The following is an 18,580-nucleotide window of genomic DNA, read 5'->3' as shown; positions in this document are numbered from 1 at the left end:
AGGAGAATCTCAGTGATTTCTTGCCTCTCCCTCTGCTTCTCAAACAAGGGCTGCTGATTATTTTTTCTCTTCCTTGGTGAGCTTATTACACAGCCCAGACAAACACATCTCTGTTTCAATCACCCTCACTCTGAAAACACAGATGGAGGCTCCTGCAGAAGGCAGGGGAAGCTCTCCAGCATCAGGTGCTTTGCACCCAGTGGGCCCCAGACACCTTCCCAGGCTCCCCAGTCCTCCAGCGGAGAGGACTTCTAAGCCCCCCAAAATCTTCCTGTTTTCCACCTTATCAACACCACAAATCCTCATCTCAGCTCCAGTTCAGCTACAGAGCATCTCACTGGCCCTGAGGGGTCAGGCAGCAGAGCCCAGGTCAGGCAGCAGCACACAGCTCCCAGCACTGAGCTTTTAAAGCACCCCCGGAGGGAAAGAGAACTAGGGGGAATGGAATGAAGCTGGAGGTGGGGAGATTCAGGCTGGAGGGGAGGAGGAAGTTCTTCCCCATGAGAGTGGTGAAGCCCTGGAATGGGTTGTCCAGGGAGGTGGTTGGGGCCCCAGCCCTGGAGGTGTTTAAGCCCAGGCTGGATGAGGCTCTGGGCAGCCTGATCTAGTGTGGGGTGTCCCTGCCCATGGCAGGGGGGTTGGAACTGGCTGATCCTTGTGGTCCCTTCCAACCTTGACTGATACTATGATACTAACACCCTGCAGGTGTAGATCCTTCGGTGTTCCCCCAACCCTTGGCCCTGCCCTGCTCCCCAGCCACCTCCTTTGAATTAACTCAGCCCCAAATGCACTTTGCTGTGCCCAGGCTGAGATGTTTGATGCCTGTTGCACTCTCCCAGGGTGCTAACTGGGCAGGTAGGATCCAAACTGGGCACATAGGATCCAACTAGTCCAACATTTCCTCTTCCTGCAGCAGTGTCACAGACTTCTGCAGCCAGGGAAGTTGGCAAACAGACCTCTCTTCACACAGCCCTTTCCCTGCCATAAGCTCTTGTCCTGGTGACAGCAGAGCTCCAAGTCCTTGAGCACTCTTGGCTGGCTGTGCTGATTCCCTGCCCCTACCAGGTCAGCTGGGGAGGTTTGCTCTGCTGATGAGTTTGATCCCACCCCAACAGCATCAGCAATAAGAACACTGGCAGCCCTGGGGCACAAACCCCCTGGTTTCAGGAGGTTCAGGGGTGGAGCAGAGGCAAAGAGCTCCATCTTAGGCAGCTGCAAACCCTTCAGGCCTCCAAGAGAAATGAAGGTGAAGAGCTGCTTATCAAACCCCACCTGTGCTAGAGCTGAGCGTGTGTGGACCAGGGTGCAACAGTCAGGACACGCTCACTGCCTCAGTTTCCTTCCTTCCACTTCCTCACTCACCCCAGAGGGGTCATTGTAAACACAAACTTGCCAGCCATGGGGGCATTCCTTGGGGCAGGGGCTGCTGAAGTCCACTTGATGCTTGCAGAGGCAGCCCAAGGGTTTGGCTCAGGCCAAGATCCAGGAGAAGCAAAGCTTCCCAGGCTGGGTACACAGAATCACAGAATGCCAGGTTGGAAGGGACCCCAAGCATCATCTGCTCCAACCTTTCTAGGTCACAGGAGAGCTGAAATGAGCTGTCCCAGCACCCTGGCAAGATGAGTCTTAAACTGTTCAGTGTATGGGGGGGGAGGAAAAGCCCTCAGTATCCTGTGGCTGAGCTTCATCCTGCACAGGAGCAGCAGCTGGCACCACACACTTCTTGGCACCAAGCTGGGGGCTTTGGTTTCCCTTGGCACTGTGGTGCAGTTGCCCAGCCAAGGTGATGGGCACTGCCACCTTGCAAGGCACACAGGTGCACCCAGGAGGACATCACCTCCTTGTGCCTTCTGCCCAGCAAGGTGGAGCCCCAGCAGCTGCTCAGAGCAGTGGCCAGGTGCTCTGTGGTGACTCTCACACTGGTTAAGCAGAAGTGGAGAGGAAGAGCTGGGTGGGAAGCCTCAGGTGCAGGTCTGACCTCGTTCAGCCTCCCACCTAAAGCAGCAGCCTCACACCTCTGCTTGCAGGCAGTGTTCAGAAGTGTTTGTCTGGGCAGTGCCAGGGAAAGGGGTGGGGGGATGTGGGCTGAGCTTGGCCTCCCTCAGTGTCAACACCTCTCATAGAATCACAGAGCCATGGGATGGTTTGGGTAGGAAGGGACCTTTGAAGATCACATAGTCCATACCCCCTGCAGCCAGCAGGGACATCTGCAACTAGAGCAGGTAGCTCAGAGCCCCAAACAACCTCACCTGGGATGGTGCCAGGCATGGGGCAGCTCCCACCTCTCTGGATGTCCTGGGCCAGGCTCTCACCACCCTCAGTGTCAAACATTTCTTCCTTCTCTCCAGTCTGAACCTCCCTCTTTTAGTTTCAAACCATCATCCCTTGGCCTGTCACAGCAGGCCCTCCTAAAAGGTTTGTCCCCAGCTTCCTGATCAGCCCTTTAAGCACTAAAAAGCCACCAGAAGGTCTCCCTGGAGCCTTCTCTTCTCCACAACTCTCAGCCTGGCCTCACAGCAGAGGGCTTCCAGCCCTGGATCATATTTGTGGCCTCTCCTATCACCTGCTTCATCATTGGAGACTTGACAGGGTGCTTGGTGCCATGGTTTAGTTGATGAGGTGGTGTTGGATGATAGGTTGGGCACAATGATCTTGAAGGTCTCTTCCAACCTGGTTTATCCTATCCTATCCTATCCTATCCTATCCTATCCTATCCTATCCTATCCTATCCTATCCTATCCTATCCTATCCTATCCTATCCTATCCTATCCCCATCCCACCTGCAGACTTCAGACTAGAAGCTCACCCTGGTGCAGGGCTGGCAGCAGCAGCAGCAGCAGCCAGGACATGGAGACCTTTTCCTGCCAACGGTGGCTGTGGCTTCCCATCCAGCCCTGCAGCACAGAGAGGAAATTAAAAGGGTGATAAGGAGCTCTTTCAGCAGAGCAGGGAATATCCTGTGCTAGGGGCAGATAAAACAAAACCTCTCCCAGCTCTGCCAAAGGCTCAGGAATGAGACAGGAGGTGAAATCCTCCATTTGTAGAAGTTTTGTAGGCCCCACCTGGGCTGCAGGACAGCCACCACCTGGCTCACACTTCCTCAAGCAAGGGAGGCCAGCACTGGGGGACAGAGATGGAGCCTGTGATGAGCTGAAGCTGGACCAGCTCCAGTATTTCAGGCTGATTTCATGGCTTCACTGGGCCAGAGCAGCCACAGGGTGATGGATGCAGCTTTTTGGGGTGCTTTAGGTTCCCCTCTGCCCAAGGAGCCCAGCTCTGTGCCACAGCTCAGCCCCTCCACAAGGCACCTCAGACTGCCCAGCCCTGCACCTGCAGTCAGCTGGCATCTGCCCCAGCTGTGGGTGCAGTGCAGCATCCCAAAAGGAGCCCCTGCAGCCTGTCCAGGCCAGCTCACTGCAGATCTGCCACACACCTCCACCTGGCTCAGGAGTCCCTGACCTTCACTGGGGAGATCCAGTGGGAAGAAGAGGAGCAGGGCTGTCCATGCATGAGAGGAGTGCAGCATCTCCTCCAGCTGTATGAAATCAGAGCTTTAGCTGTTACCCCCCTCCCAGCTACCTGGGTGCACACAGGACACACAAAACCTCCTTCTAGCTCAGGGGGTTGGACATCAGGAGGGGAGGGTGGGGAGACACTGGCACAGGTGGCCCAGGGAGGTGGTCGAGGCTCCATCACTGAAGACATACAAGATCAGATTTGATGTGGCCCTGGGCAGCCTGATCTAATATCATAGTATCAGTCAGGGTTGGAAGGCACCACAAGGATCAGCCAGTTCCAACCCCCCTGCCATGGGCAGGGACACCCCACACTAGATCAGCCTGCCCACAGCCTCATCCAGCCTGGGCTTAAACACCTCCAGGGACAGGGCCCCAACCACCTCCCTGGACAACCCATTCCAGGGCTTCACCACTCTCATGGGGAAGAACTTCCTCCTCCCCTCCAGCCTGGATCTCCCCACCTCCAGCTTCATTCCATTCCCCCTAGTCCTATCACTACCTATCTAGCTGGAGATGTCCCTGCTGCCTGCAGGGGGGTTGGAGAAGATGACCTTTGAGGCTCCCTTCCAACCTGGTGCAATTTGTGAGCCTCTGTGCCCAGGACCTGCACCAAGTGACCCACACACAGCACCAAGAGCAGGGGAGGTTCCCACCTCAGCCCCAGGAAAATCAGTGTCTCCAGGCAAGTTCCACTCTGGGCTAAGATTTCTCTGGGGGTTTTCCACTCCTCACCTTCAATTACAGCAGATGATGTTCATTACAATGTTTAATTATACAGCATTGGAAGGTGTGACAGTAATTAGCATCAGCCCATGGCTAAGTGATCTCAAGGTGCCAGGGCACGTGGCTGGCTCCAGGGGTCCCTGACAGCTCTGCCTGCTCCTGGTGGCACTTCTGGCAGTTCCACCTCATCAGACAAAACCAACAGCCAAACATCATCTTCACTCACCAGCTGTGCTCAAGCTGCCCAACCTGAAGGGGCTCCAGGAGAGCTGGGGAGGGACTTGTGACAAGGGCTGGGAGTGACAGCATGAGGAACAGTGGCTTTGAGCTGGGAGAGGGGAGACTGAGACTGGAAATGAGGAAGAAATGCTTGATGGTGAGGGTGATGAGACATTGCAACAGGTTGCCCAGGGAGGTTGGGGAACCCCCCTGGAGGTGTTCAAGGCCAGGCTGGATGAGACCTTGAGCAACCTGCCCATGGCAGGGGGTTGGAACTGGATGACCTTTCAGGTCCCTCCCAGCCCAAACCATTCTCTATGATAACGTGTGAGTGAGGATGATGAGGGCACCTACAGGGTTGCATGAGCAATGAAGGCTCCTGTGAGGTGGGTGAGTGTCTGAGGCCATGACCAAAGCCCTTCCCACTCCTCCCAGTGCTGGCTGGCACCAGGCCAGGCTGTTCCTGCCTGTTATGAATATTTTCATGAGCTATTGACTGGCAGTGACTGAGTCTCTTCTCCTCCTGATGCAGGTTGAGGGCAAGGGTGCTGTGGCTCTGCTTAGTCATGCAGCCTCAGCACCCCCCACCTGGCACCCCAGGGCTCAGGGGGACCCCTTGGCAATGCTCCCCCAGGAGAGGAATCCCCAACCCAGCCCCTGCCCCAGCTGGAGCTGCTGGCCCAGGCAGAAGCCAGCAGAGCACAGAGGAGATTCCTCCTCCCCTGACAGTGACAGTCCCTGGGGTTTGTCACAGGTAGGAGATTCTCCCCCCCACCCCTTCTGTGGCCTTTTGGATATAATATCATTTATTGTCCTCCATGGAGGTGAGGAGGAGGCACCACAGCCCCTGCCAGTCTTCACTGGGCACTGCCCACTCAGTGAACCCAGGCCCCCAGACTGCTGACTTTGAGGCTGAGAGATGCCACAACATTTAAAACCCATCCCCAAACCCTCCCTAAACAGAGAGCAAACAGTTTGGGTTCTTCTTCCTTGCCTGGAAGCACAGAGGGGTTGGTTTTGCTCTCCTGGTTTCCACCTTTAAGCCAAATATCCTGGTTTGGGCTGGACCAGAAGTGATCTGCTCAGGGCTGTCACTTCTCACCTCAGGCTCTGCTCACTGAGGCACTTCCTGCAGCTCAGGGCAGCTCAGCACAGCCAGGGGCTGCTCAAGGCAGGGAGAAGCTGATGAGAGCTCCTGCCAAGGGCTGGGCTGCAGAAAGGCTCTGTCTGAGGCTTGCTCCTCTGCAGACTAAGGGCATTGCACAGCTGGGGGGCAGGAAGTCAGAGGTGGAACCTGTGGGGAGGACAGGACAGGTGACCCTCAAGTGCCCAACAAGGGATTGCAGCCCAAGGAGGGCATCTTCAGCAGCAAGCTGAGGGATCACCAGGGTCAAGCCTCTTCTTCACTGGCAAGTCTCAGGAGACCTCCTGATCCCTGTGTTCCTGAATGCAGTCCCAGAATCCAGCTCCTGAATCCAGTTCCCATCTGCTGCCAAGTCCAGTCTGGGCCTTCCCCAGTGTCTGCCCCCAGCATCAGTGGTGCCAATGGTGCCATGACTGCCATCAGGGGTTGGGCTCCACCTTGATTGGTATCTCTAGTTCATTGGATTGTTCACATTTTCATCCCAGCTGGGTCAGTTTCCCACCAGCTTCTCTTCCTCATTCCCTGTGGAAGTGCAGAAGGCTTCACACAGAGCCTCTGACACATAGGGAAGGGCCATGAGGACAAGCAGAGGGCTGGAGCTCCTCTCTTACAAGGACAGGCTGAGAGCGCTGGGGTTCAGTTTGGAGTAGAGAAGGCTCCAGGGGGACCTTAGAGCAGCCTTCCAGGACCTGAAGGGAGCTGCAAGAAAGCTAGGGAGGGAGATTTTAGGATGTTGGGTAGTGATAGGACTGGAGGGAATGGATCCAAGCTAGAGGGGAGATTTAGATTAGACAGTAGGAAGAAGTTCTTCCCCAGGTAGTGATAGGACTAGGGGGAATGGAATGAAGCTGGAGGTGGGGAGATTCAGGCTGGAGGGGAGGAGGAAGTTCTTCCCCATGAGAGTGGTGAAGCCCTGGAATGGGTTGTGCAGGGAGGTGGTTGGGGCCCTGTCCCTGGAGGTGTTTAAGGCCAGGCTGGATGAGGCTCTGGCCAGCCTGATCTAGTGTGGGGTGTCCCTGCCCATGGCAGGGGGGTTGGAACTGGCTGATCCTTGTGGTCCCTTCCAACCCTGACTGATACTATGATACTATGATACTATGATACATGAGGGTGGTGAGAGCCTGGCACAGGTTGCCCAAGGAGGTGGTGGAAGCCTCCTGCCTGGAGGTGTTTGCAGCCAGGCTGGATGTGGCTGTGAGCAACCTGCTGCGGTGTGAGGTGTCCCTGGCCATGGCAGGGGGGTTGGAACTGGCTGATCCTTGAGGTCCCTTCCAACCCTGACAGTTGTGGGATCTGGTAACCAGCCTTGAAACCCCAGGCCAGCAAATCCCAACCATCCCTCTCCACCCCAGCAGACAAAACCAAAAAAAAGCCAAACTCCTTTTAAAACACCTTTTTTTTCCTTTGTTTTTTATTGATTTCATTGAAAACAGAACAAGAAAATGATCAGAGCCAAAAGGCTGCTCCTTTAAAAGTGTCCAAAACCATTAACAGAAAATAAAATAAAACCAAAAATAAAACCAAATAATAATAATAATTATAACAATAATAATAATAATAATAAACATGAGGGCATTATGAATGTTCTAGAAGAGATGAACCCCCCCCAAAGAAACCAACGAGAAAAAAAACAAACCAACAAAGCTGTAACTGCACTAATTACAGTATTTAAAGATACAGGGGGAAAAAAAAAAACCCAAACAACTAAAATAATCAAAAAGGGAGAGGGGGGAAGGGGGAAAAAAGGGGAAGGGAAAAAAAACAAGGAAAAAAAAAAAAAAAGGAAAAGAAAACAAAGGAAAAGAAAAAAAGGAAAATTAAATAAAGGAAAAGGAAAAAAAAAAAAACCAGGAAAAGGGGGGAAAAGGAAAAGGAAAAAAATGAACAGGGAAAAATGGAAAGGAAAAATAGGAAAAGAAAAAAGGAAAAGGGAAAAGGGGAAATAAAATAAAGGAAAAAGGGGGAAAAAAGGAAAAGGGACAAAGGAAAAAAGGCAAAAGAAAAAAGGCAAAAGAAAAAAGGAAAAGAAAAAAGGAAAATAAGAAAGGGGAAAGAAAAAAGGAAAGATAAAAAGGAAAAGTAAAAGAGGAAAGAAAAAAAGGAAGGGGAAAAAGGAAAAAAGAAAAAGAAGAAAGGGAAAAAAGGAAAAGAAAAAAGGAAAAGAAAAGGAAAAGGAGAAAAGGAAAAAAGGAAAAGGAAGAAAGGAAAAGGAAGAAAGGAAAAGGAAGAAAGGAAAAGGAAGAAAGGAAAAGGAAGAAAGGAAAAGGAAATAAAAGAAAAAGGAAAAAAGGAAAAGAAAAAAGGAAAAGAAAAGGAAAGAAAAAAGGAAAAGAAAAGGAAAGAAAAAAGGAAAAGAAAAGGAAAGAAAAAAGGAAAAGAAAAGGAAAGAAAAAAGGAAAAGGAAAAAAGGGAAAGAAAAAAGTAAAAGAAAAAAGGAAAAAAGGAAAAGAAGAAAGGGAAAAGAAAAAAGGAAAAAAGAAAAATGAAAAGGAAAAAAGGAAAAGGAAAAAAGAAAAGGAAAAGGAAAAAAGGAAAAGGAAAAAAGGAAAAAAGGAAAAGGAAAAGGAAAAAAGAAAAGGAAATAAAAGGAAAAGGAAAAAAGGAAAAGGAAAAAAGGAAAAGGAAATAAAAGGAAAAGGAAATAAAAGGAAAAGGGAAAAAAGGGAAAGAAAAAAAGGAAGGAAAAAAGGGTAAGGAAAAAAGAAATTAAAAAAAAAGGAAAAGAAAAGGAAAAGAAAAAAAAGGAGGGAAGAAAAAAATTAAAAGGGGGGGGGGGAAGAAAATAAAACAAGAAAAAAAAAGCAAAACAAAGGAAAAAAAAAAAGGGAAGGAAAAAAACCAAACCCCTTCAGATAATAATGACCTGCTTCAGCCACCACACAAAAGGTGACGGCAAAAATTTATTCACACTACAATACTAACAATTTAAAAAAGGCTTCTTCTTTTTTTTTCTTTCTTTGTTTGTTTTTTGTGGTTTTTTTTTTCCTGCATTTTTTTTTATACTAAAATCACTTTGTTCTTTTCTTTTCTTTTTTTTTTTTTTTTCCTTCTTTTCTTTTCTTTTTTGGTTTTTTTTTGTTTGTTTTGTTGGTTTTTTTTTGTCCATTTCTTTTCTTTTTATACAATTGATAAGTTTTCTGTTCACGTGGTGAGCAAAAAATCACACCAGAATCAGCACCGTTTTTGTGTATGGGGGAGCGGGGGTAAGGGGGGTGGGGGTGGGGGGGGGGGTTGTGTGTTGTCTGTGTGTGGGTTCTCTCTTTTTTTATCCTGTTGGGGTTTTTTTTCGAGGGGTTGGATAATTTCTCTTTTCTCCTCTTTTTTTTTTTGTGTCTTTTTCTCCTTTATTTTGGTGTGAGTGTTGTTTTCTTTATCGACCTTTCCCCCCCCCGTTTGGGTTTATCTTTCGCGTGGGTTTTCCGTGCAGTCTCTTTCACCTTTTCTCTCTTGGTTTTGAGTCCCCAACATTTAGGTAATGAGAAGAAGAAAACCCCCAACCCTAAGAAATCAGTTTTATTGAAAACCTCCTGAAGTTGGGTGAGTGAAAAAAAAAAGAACAACCGAAAAGAACGTTGAGAAAAGGGATGGGGGAAAGGGATGAGCTTCGGGGGGCAGCCTTCCCGACCGGGACATGGCCTGGATGCTGCCCGGCCCGGGACATGGCCTGGCTGCTGCCCGCCCCCTTCTTCCCCCCAGCAGAGGAGAGGCTCTCTGGAGAGATCCTTTGCTTTTTGTCTTTCCAAATAATAACAATAAAAAAGAAAGAAAGAGCTGGGTTCCTTAAGTAGTGTCTTGAACAATCCCCCTGGCAACCTTCCCTCCTGGCAGCGATGGGGGGGGAGGGAGATCCTTCCATGGACGAACCGAACACTGAGACAGTAACGGAGCCGCGTGGCTCGGAGCGGAGCTGGTTTGTAACGGAGGAGAGCCTGGGAGGGAGCAGAGGGGAAGAGTCTCCAGGTGGCTCTGGAGAGAGCCAGGGAGCAAAGGGGTTGTAAGGACTGAGAGTTTCTTCTCGTCGGCAGAGAAAAGAAAGACCGAGCCTGGTGGGTTTGGTGAGCAGGAGGGGGGTTGGCAGAGACGCCCTCCAGCTCCTGGGCAAAGGCCTCACCGCAGCGTCCTGGCAGGCGTGGGAGGAATCGAGGATTAAAAACCAACAGCCGACCAAACCAACACAAAGCGGCCAGCGGAGCCTGCCCCCAGGGCTGCGCCAAGCAAAGGCAGAGGCCAGCACCTCCCTTTCCCTCTCCCTCCCCACTTCCCCCTTGGCTTTCAGAAAGAAAGTCCCATCAAGTATTGAGAGTTTATTACAGGTGAAGCGGAGACGAGCGGGCACGAGCCATCCCTCCGGGCACCAGCGGCGCTCCCGGGCTCGCGCCGCCCTCGGCACATGGAGAGTCAGAGGCCAGGACAACTCACCTGGAAAATCAAACTCAGCAGCCTCCCCATCCTCCATACACACCTGGGAAACCCAGCAGCTTGCCTGGACTGGGGAGAGGGAGAACATCACTCAGGTGGGATTTGCTCTGACTCACTCCTCGAGTTAACAGTCGGTGGCACAGCCCTAAGTGTCCCAAGCCCTGGCCTGGCTTTTCCTTGAGTGCCTTTGTTTTCTTTCTTTGAAGGGTTTTGTGTGGGTTTGTTGGTTTTGTTTCTGTTTTTCTCTCTTTAAATGGAAACTCAGACAGTATGTGAACCTAAAGGGTTAAAACCAGTCAGTCTCTGGGGAGCAGAGCCTCAAAAGGGGCCGGCTGCCGTGGCAGAGCTGGTGTCGGGGAGCCCATTTTCCTGCGTGTCCTGGGACGAGGAGGTGCTGGCCTGGCGCTGGGCCAGCGCTGAGCTCGAGTGTTTGCACTTGGGTGAACCACACTGACAGCTGAAGAATTTGCCTTTGATGTCCCAGAACCTGTCTCCATAGTCAAAGCTGCAAAAGACAAGACAGAGATGGGGGTCACTGCAAAGCAGAGGCACACAGAGGCTGGGGGCAGCAGCCTTGGGTTTGCAGGGCATGGGATTTTTTTTGGCTAGGAGCTGTTTCCAATATCTTCAGTGTCTTTGGTTTGCAGAGCTTCAGATCATGACTTTTGTTTTTGGCTAGAAGCTCTTTCCACATCTTCAGTGTCTAAAAGGGACCCACAGGCAGGCTGGGGAGGGACTGTTTAGAAGGGGCTGTGGTGATAGGATGAGAGGCAATGGTTTGAAACTGGAGCAGGGGAGGTTTAGGTAGGACATCAGGAGGAAGTTCTGCACAGTGAGGCTGGTGAAATACTGCAACAGGTTGCCCAGGGATGTGGTTGAGGTCTCATCCCTGCAGACATTCAAGGTCCAATGTGATGTGGCCCTCGGCAGCCTGATCTAGTTGGAGGTGTCCCTGCTGCCTGCAGGGAGGTTGGCCAGGATCACCTTTGAGGCTCCCTTCCAACCTGATGCCTTCTGTGATATCCCCAGGAAACTCTGGAGGGATTGGAGCGAGTGAGTTCAGGAGCAGCTGAGCCTCCTTCCCTTTGCACTTCCTCCACCCCAGAGCCAGGCAGTGGCTCCCCAAGGGCAGGACAGCCCCAGGGGGGCAGGGCAGCCCCGGGGGAGTCAGGGCAGCCCCGAGGGGGCAGGGCAGCCCTGGGGGAGCAGGGCAGCCCCGGGGGAGCAGGGCAGCCCTCGGGGGCAGCACCTACCCGATCTCCTCTCCGGCTTCTATGTGCCTGGTGCTGAAGAAGGCGATCCTGGGGAAGCGCAGGTCCTGGTGCGCCATGAAGACGCGCACGGGGATGAGGTTGGGCTCGCAGAGGTGGTTGATGAAGCGGCTGATGTTGCCGTAGAAACGAGCATCGATGCAGTAGACCTCTCCATCCTGGGGAACAACAGTGCAGCTGGCATCAGCTGAGGGCAGCTTCAGTGCCACTGCTGCTGCTGCTGCTGCTCCTTCAGATGAAAGAGACGAGCAAACCACCGCCTGCCCCAGAGCTGCTCTGCAGAGCTTCGAGAGGAGCCAGGGCAGGACAGCCACGGTGGCTTTAGGAGGACGAAACACATCTCTGTACCCAGACACAGCCTGCTGCAGGGCACCCACCAGCACACACACCTTCCAAAGGCCCCTGGCACTGCTTGGCACATCAGCAATCCCCAGCCCCACCTTGGTGCATACAGCTGGGGAAGGGTCTGCAGAACAGGGCTAGGGAGGAGCAGCTGAGGGAGCTGGGGGTGTTCAGTCTGGAGGAGAGGAGGCTGAGGGAGACCTCATTGCTCTCCACAACTCCCTGAAAGGAGGTTGCAGTGAGGTGGGGGTTGGGCTCTTCTCCCATGTATCAGGTAACAGAACAAAAGGAAATGGCCTGGAATTGTGCCAGGGGAGGGTGAGGTTGGAGATGAGGATTAATTTGTTTGCTGCAAGAGTGGTCAGGGATTGGCACAGGCTGCCCAGGGAGGTGGTGCAGTCCCCATGCCTGGAGCTGTGCAGTAAAAGCGTGGCCAAGGCACTTGGGGCCATGGTTTAGTGGCCATGGTGGGGTTGGCTCGCTGGTTGGACTGGGTGACCTAAGAGGCCTCTTCCAACCCAAAGAACTCTATGATTCTATGATGCTTGGAGCAGACACCTTATGGGCACAGCCGCTGGACAGGGGAGCAGGCACCTGTTCTGTCCTCTAATTGAACACAACAGCTTGGCAACACAAAGCCAGAGCCTCCAGAAAAGGCAGAGGTTTGCAGATAGAAGAGAAAGTGAGAACACAGCCAGGCCCTTCCCAGAGAGCAGCAATACTTTGTTTTCCATGAAAATAAAAGAGCCCCCCATCAGGGCTCTTCTGTTGCAGCAGAGAATGACTGTGCAAAGCAGAGACTTTAATTACAGAAGCTAATTTCAGCTGCAAAGAGGCCAAAAGCAAAAGGCTCCATTAGTGGTGCTCCAGCTCCCTTTTGGGCAAGCACCTTGCAGTCGTTAATGGATGAGCTGAGCCAGATCACACCACCCACTGCTGCAGGGGCCCAGGGGAAGATGTCCCAGGGACTGGAGGAGGCATCACCCCACATGGTCTCACATCACACACACTGCTAACCAGCTCCAGTTGCAATGCTATGTTTAACTCCCAGCACCCCCTCACTTTAATCCATGGAAGAGCCACTGCTACGAGGCTTCACCAGCCAGAAGCGGCTGAGCTCTCCACCGTGCAAGCCAAGATGTGGCTCTCCAGAAAGGAGCCTGCTGCCTGGGCCAGCACAGGCAGTGTCCTCACTGTGAAGCTCCTGAGGAGGACAAGTCCCAAAGCAAACTGTTTCCCACCTTGCTATGAGGTTGTTGGGAACCAAGAGAGAGAGAGAAAGAAGAGAAACCATTAACCTGCTCTGGAGTGAGGCAGTGCATTGAGGCAGTGAGAAGCCTGTCCAGAGAAGGGCCACGAGGATGAGCAGAGGGCTGGAGCTGCTCTGCTGTGAGGACAGACTGAGGGAGTTGGGGCTGTTCAGTCTGGAGAGGAGAAGGCTCCGAGGTGACCTCATTGTGGCCTTCCAGGATCTGAAGGGGGCTACAAGAAAGCTGGGGAGGGACTTTTGAGGGTGTCAGGGAGTGATAGGACTGGGGGGGATGGAACAAAACTAGAAGTGAGGAGATTGAGATTGGATGTTAGGAAGAAGTTGTTCCCCATGAGGGTGGTGAGAGCCTGGCACAGGTTGCCCAGGGAGGTGGTGGAAGCCTCATCCCTGGAGGTGTTTGCAGCCAGTCTGGATGTGGCTGTGAGCAACCTGCTGTAGTGTGAGGTGTCCCTGCCCATGGCAGGGGGGTTAGAACTGGCTGAGCCTTGAGGTCCCTTCCTACCCTAACAATTCTATGATTGGTTTCTCCTCCCAAGGAACACTTTATAGGACAAGAGGAAACAGCCTCAAGCTGCAGCAGGGAGGCTTAAGTTGGACTTGAGCATTTCCTTCCCTAAAAGGGTTGTCAAGGCCTGGAACAGGCTGCCCAGGGCAGTGGTGGAGTCACCATCCCTGGAGGGGTTTCAGAGCTGTGTAGGTGAGGGCCATGGTTCAGTGGTGACCTGGCAGTGCTGGGTTAATGCTTGGACTTGATGTTCTGAAAGGTCTGTTACAACCTAAACCATTCTAGAGTTCCTTCCAGGATAGGGAAGGCACTGGGGTGTCTTTGAAGGGAGGATGCCTGGAGCAAGCCTGGAGCAAGCCCTCCTGCTTGCAGGCAGAGGTCACACAGATGCAGCAATGTACAGCTCTGACCACTGCCACTGCTCACCAGAGCACAGCAGGGCCAAGTGTGTGATGGGCCTGCCATGGGAGAGGGGTGGACAACACCAACAAGAAGGCAACCACAACAAAAGCTCAACCTCATCTTCCCCAGAAGGAGCACAGTGTTCTCCACCATGTACAAGAGAGAAGGGAGCCATCCCTCTAAGCAGTGGAAGCTGAGAGCACCTGTTGAGGTGTGTCCTCCTCCTGGGAAGCCAAGAATGGCAGCAAGCTGGGGCTGTGATGTCTGCTCTCTTTCAGACATGGAGTGGGATGTGACTGCATGACCTGGCACACTGACCCAGCCACCATGCCCCTGAGTGACACCACCAGGAACAGGGACAACAGAAATAATGACCCAGCCACACTCACTACAGCTCAGGTCCATTCAGGCCACCCCTCTCAGGCACACCAGGACCCCAAGGTTACTCCTGGCTGGCTCTGCTCTGCCCTCCTCCACCCAGCCCCTTGGGCCTCTTCTGATCACCTCTCCATGACTTGGTGCTTGCTTTTCTGTAGATGCTCCACTTTGAAGGTGCTCTAATAAGAGGATGCCTGTGCCTGTACTCAGCTCTCCCTCCTGGCTTCACTGAAGGCTTTGTAGGAGCAAACACAGAGCTTGTCCCTCCTGGTAGCCAGGCAGGGGATAACCTAAAGGCAAAGCAAAGTCCAGGTGGGCTCCTGAATGCCCAAACCAGATTGAAGTCTTTGGTGCTTTTCAGTCTCTTAATGACTGCAGACTGACTGCAGGACCATTCCCTGTCCTCCTGCAGCTGCTGAGTGTCTGTTGCTTAAAAAAACCCCAATCAAATCACACACAAAACCCAAAGCAACAGCCTCTGTCTTGCTTCTGATGACACACACAAGCAGACACTGTTTACAGCCTTCCTGGGAAGCCACCTCCCTCCTCAGAGTCCTCAGCTCACCTTTCTCCTCTCCTTTCCCATGTGAAACCTGAACTGATGGCCTTGCTGAAAAGCTTCAGATCACACTGTTCAAAGCAGCCCTGCCTTGAGCAGCCCTCCTCAGAGCAGAGCAGAACTACCAGCAGAATAAGCCTCAAGTCAGGGTTAGCTGATGAAACCCTTTAGCAGTAAACCTGGGGTCTGAGGCCTGCAGCTCACCTTTTTATGAACAACTTACAGAGGTGCAAATCAACACAGCCCCAAGCCTGCAAGTGCAAACTGGAGCATCAGACACTGAACCTCTGACCTCAGGCTGCCCAAATGGCTTTGTCAGAAGAGCATCCTGCAGCAGAGGTGGTGTGGGCAGCACACACCACGGTGGCCCAGGGATGCTGGGCTCCACTACAGATGCACCAAGCCCTCCAAGCCTCACCTCAGCCCGTCTCGATCCTGGGAACACAATCCTCCTGTTTGCAGGCTTTCAGCTTGTGCTGTGCCTCAAGATGGACACAAAGAGTCTCTCTGCTCTTTGGGAGGGGCAAGACCTTGGGTTTGCCTCATGAGACACCTTCAGATACAGTACCTTGTTGTCAAGGTCGAAGAGGTAGGAGTCCTCCTCACGGACATCTGCCTCGGAGTCAGATATCAGCTCCCCAACATACCTGCAGACAAAGAGGAGAGGCAGAAATTGGATGCCCAGGCAATCACAAGCCTGGGCTTGAACATCTCCTTCTGGGAAGAGGGAAAGAAAGGGATCAATCCCAACCCCAGCTGGCAGCCCACAGCCTTGGCAGAGCAGGTCACCTCAGAGCCACCCGAGCTTTGCCAGCTTACAGCAGCTAAAACCTGGCTCCAGACCTCATCTTTTCAGGGCAACCCTTTTAATGTAACCATGGAGTCTGACTTCCAGCAACAGTCCCTGCTTCCTGGGGATGGTGACTCCATTTGCATATCTCTGTGGTGGCCAAGCTCAGCCCCTCCATCCAGTTCTCCCCATGCTCATGGGCAGACTCACAGCCTGGCTCTCACAGCCACCACTGCAGTGCTTGTGCTGTTCACAGCCCAGAGCAGAGGGTTCCTCTCTGTCCTTCCTCCATTTTCCAGGGGAGTTTTGCAGAATGCCAGCATGGTGGGGGTTGGAAGGGACCTTTGGAGATCATCTAAAGCAGGGTCACCCACAGCAGGTTGCTCAGGATCATGATGTCCAGGGGGATCTGGAAGCTCTCCAGCACTCCACAACCTCTCTGGGCAGCCAACTCCAGGGCTCCAGCACCCTCAGAGATTACACTGCCTACAAACCTCTTCTTGTAAAGTCTTCACCCAAACTGAACCAGGCAGGAGCCCTGGAAGGATCTAGGCTGCTTTCTCAACCCCTGTCTAACCAGACTAGATCAGAGATGTGCTCCCAGTAGTAACCACCTGGCTGTAAAACCAGCTGTAGGACAGATCACAACCAGGCTCTGACAGCACCATGAAGCAAGTGCTGCTTGGCCTGGCCTGCTGAGAAGGACTAAATGCACACAGGACCTTTCTCACCCTAGAGAGATGTGAGTTTTGATGCCAAATGCCTTGCTGCAGGAGGCCCTGCTGCACTGCTGTTCCCATATTTGTCCTCCTGTGTCCATCTTAAACAGTTTTGGATGGTCCTGGCCTACAGTAAGTTATCCATGGGACAGCAATAGGTAAGTTATCAATGGGACAGAAGGCCTGGGCTGTGTTCAGAAGAGGGGACAGAAGGCCTGGGCTGTGTTCAGAAGAGTATGGCCAGCAGGTCAAGGGAGATTCTCCTCCCACTCTACTCTGCCCTGCTGAGACCACATCTGGAGTACTGGGTCCAGTCCTGGGCTCCCCACTTCAAGGACAGGGATACCCTAGAGTGTGTCCAACAGAGGCCCCAAGGATGCTGAAGGGACTGGAAACTCTGTCTGAGGAGGAAGGGCTGAAAGACCTGGGGCTGTTTAGTCTGCAGGAGAGAAGCCTGGTTCCAAGTATCTGAAGGGTGGGTGTCAAGAAGCAGGGGCCAGGCTCTTCTCAGCAGTGTCCTGGACAAAGGGCAATGGGCACAAACTGGAACACAGGAGATTCCACCTCAACACAAGGAGAAAATTCTTTGATGTGAGGGTGACAGAGCCCTGGAGCAGGCTGCCCAGAGAGGCTGTGGAGTCTCCTTCTCTGGACCCACCTGGATGCATTCCTCTGTGGCCTGTCCTAGGTGACCCTGCTTTGGCAGGTGGGGTTGAACTCCATCATCTCCAGAGGTCCCTTCCAACCCCCAACACTCTATGATTCTCTGATTTCCAGCCCTGACCTGCTTGCAATGAAAGCAAGAGAGGCAGGAGGAGATGAGAAAGAAGCAACAGCAGAGCAGATTCTGGGATCTGAGTCTTCCCAGCCTGCCATGCAACACTAATTAATTATAAGCCAAGGATTCACAATATGAATAAATAATCTCCACAGCATCAGGAGAGCCTTGCACCAGCAGCAGCCCCTGCCACAGCATTCCCCTGCAGCTCTCAAGGCATTCTCAAAGCCCTCAACCACATCCTGTGGATCAAGGCAGCCCTTTAAGCCCAGGGCTGGGCAGGAGGAGAGCCACAGAACATCAAGCTGGAGAGGCCCCATGTGCTCTGTGACAAGAGATGGTTTGGCTGCAGTTCCCTGAGCTGGGTGATCTGGCCAAGCTGCTCTGGCAGAGCAGGAGGCTGCTGCTGTGTGTGATCCTCCTGTCTGCCCCCAGCACAGCTCACTACTCATGAAGGGCTCCTGTCAGGCTGCAGCCATGCTGGAAGTCAAATGCTGGGCCATGACCTAAAGCCCTGGAAGATGGAGGCCAAAGAGAGAGGGGGAACTTGCTGTGGCATGGCAGAGCAGCCAGCAGCAGCTGAACAATGCTGCACAGAGAGGGACTGTGCCTGGGGACAGCCACTTCAGGTTTACAGCTGAGTGCAGCCAAAGCCACAATGTAATTACAAGGGCCTGATTGGGTGTTCCACTAACAACTGCTCCTGGAACTCACTTCTCAGTCTCACAGATTGCAGCAGGTTGGAAGGGAGCCTCAAAGCTCATCTTGTCCAACCCCCCTGCAGGCAGCAGGGACACCTCCAACCAGATCAAGCTGCTCAGAGACATATCAAGTTTGGCCTTGAATGTCACCACCCCCTCTTTCTGAAGCAGGGCTGAGGACCCTGCTCCCTTTTGCACACATCCTTCCATAACCTGGGACCTGGGAAGTGAGTGGCTCTGCAAGCTGCAAAGAAAAGGTGACCAGAGAGAGAAGGACAGGCTGGGGCTGTTCAGCCTGGAGAGGAGAAGGCTCTGGAGAGACCTCAGAGCAGCATTTCAGTATCTGAAGGGGCCCTGCAGGAAGGCTTGGGGAGGGAATGCTCAGAAGGGCTGTGGGGATAGGGTGAGGGGCAGTGGTTTGAAACTGGAGCAGGGCAGAGTTAGCTTGGGCATGAAGAGGAAGTTCTTCACAATGAGAGTGGTGAAATACTGCAACAGGTTGCCCAGGGATGTGGCTGGAGGCCCCAACCTCAGAGACATTCAAGCTGAGACCTGATGTGGACCTGGGCAGCCTGACTTAGTTGGAGCTATCCCTGCTGCCTGCAGCAAGGTTGCCCAAGGTGACCTTTGGGGTCCCTTCCAACCTAATGCAATCTGTGAATCCAGGAGAGGAACCACCCAAGTCTTTAGGCTGCCCATGAAGACTCAGAGGAGTCCTCACTCATCAGTGCAGCTGGCTTGAGGAGGAGAGGAGCACCGTGAGCTGGGGAGCTGAGTAAGTAACATGTGCGTGTGAGTGATGGAGATAAGGAGGAAGGTGCATGGGCAAGGGATGCATTAGC

At 52.7% G+C, this 18,580-nt stretch overlaps 1 protein-coding gene across 17 annotated transcripts in view; it reads right to left on the bottom strand.

The window, feature by feature from the left end:
• Positions 1–8,956: 8,956 nt before the first annotated feature.
• EHMT1 (euchromatic histone lysine methyltransferase 1) overlaps positions 8,957–18,580 on the bottom strand; it is a 143,906-nt gene continuing 134,282 nt past the window's right edge. For all 17 annotated transcript variants that reach the window (XM_068164139.1, XM_068164148.1, XM_068164151.1 and 14 more), the window contains 3 exons: positions 15,319–15,397; positions 11,277–11,452; positions 8,957–10,528 (listed from right to left, as the gene is read on the bottom strand). In XM_068164139.1, the coding sequence (XP_068020240.1) occupies positions 10,342–10,528; positions 11,277–11,452; positions 15,319–15,397 (442 nt within the window). In that variant the 3' untranslated portion in view covers positions 8,957–10,341. The remainder of the gene's footprint in view (positions 10,529–11,276; positions 11,453–15,318; positions 15,398–18,580) is intronic.

The sequence above is a fragment of the Melanerpes formicivorus genome, unplaced genomic scaffold (genome assembly GCF_026170545.1).
Source record: "Melanerpes formicivorus ecotype bairdi unplaced genomic scaffold, bMelFor1.0.p_v2 SCAF_77, whole genome shotgun sequence".
In the NCBI taxonomy this organism is placed as follows: domain Eukaryota; kingdom Metazoa; phylum Chordata; class Aves; order Piciformes; family Picidae; genus Melanerpes; species Melanerpes formicivorus.
Note: the sequence above shows the minus strand (reverse complement) of the source record. Positions and strands in the feature narration are given on the sequence as shown.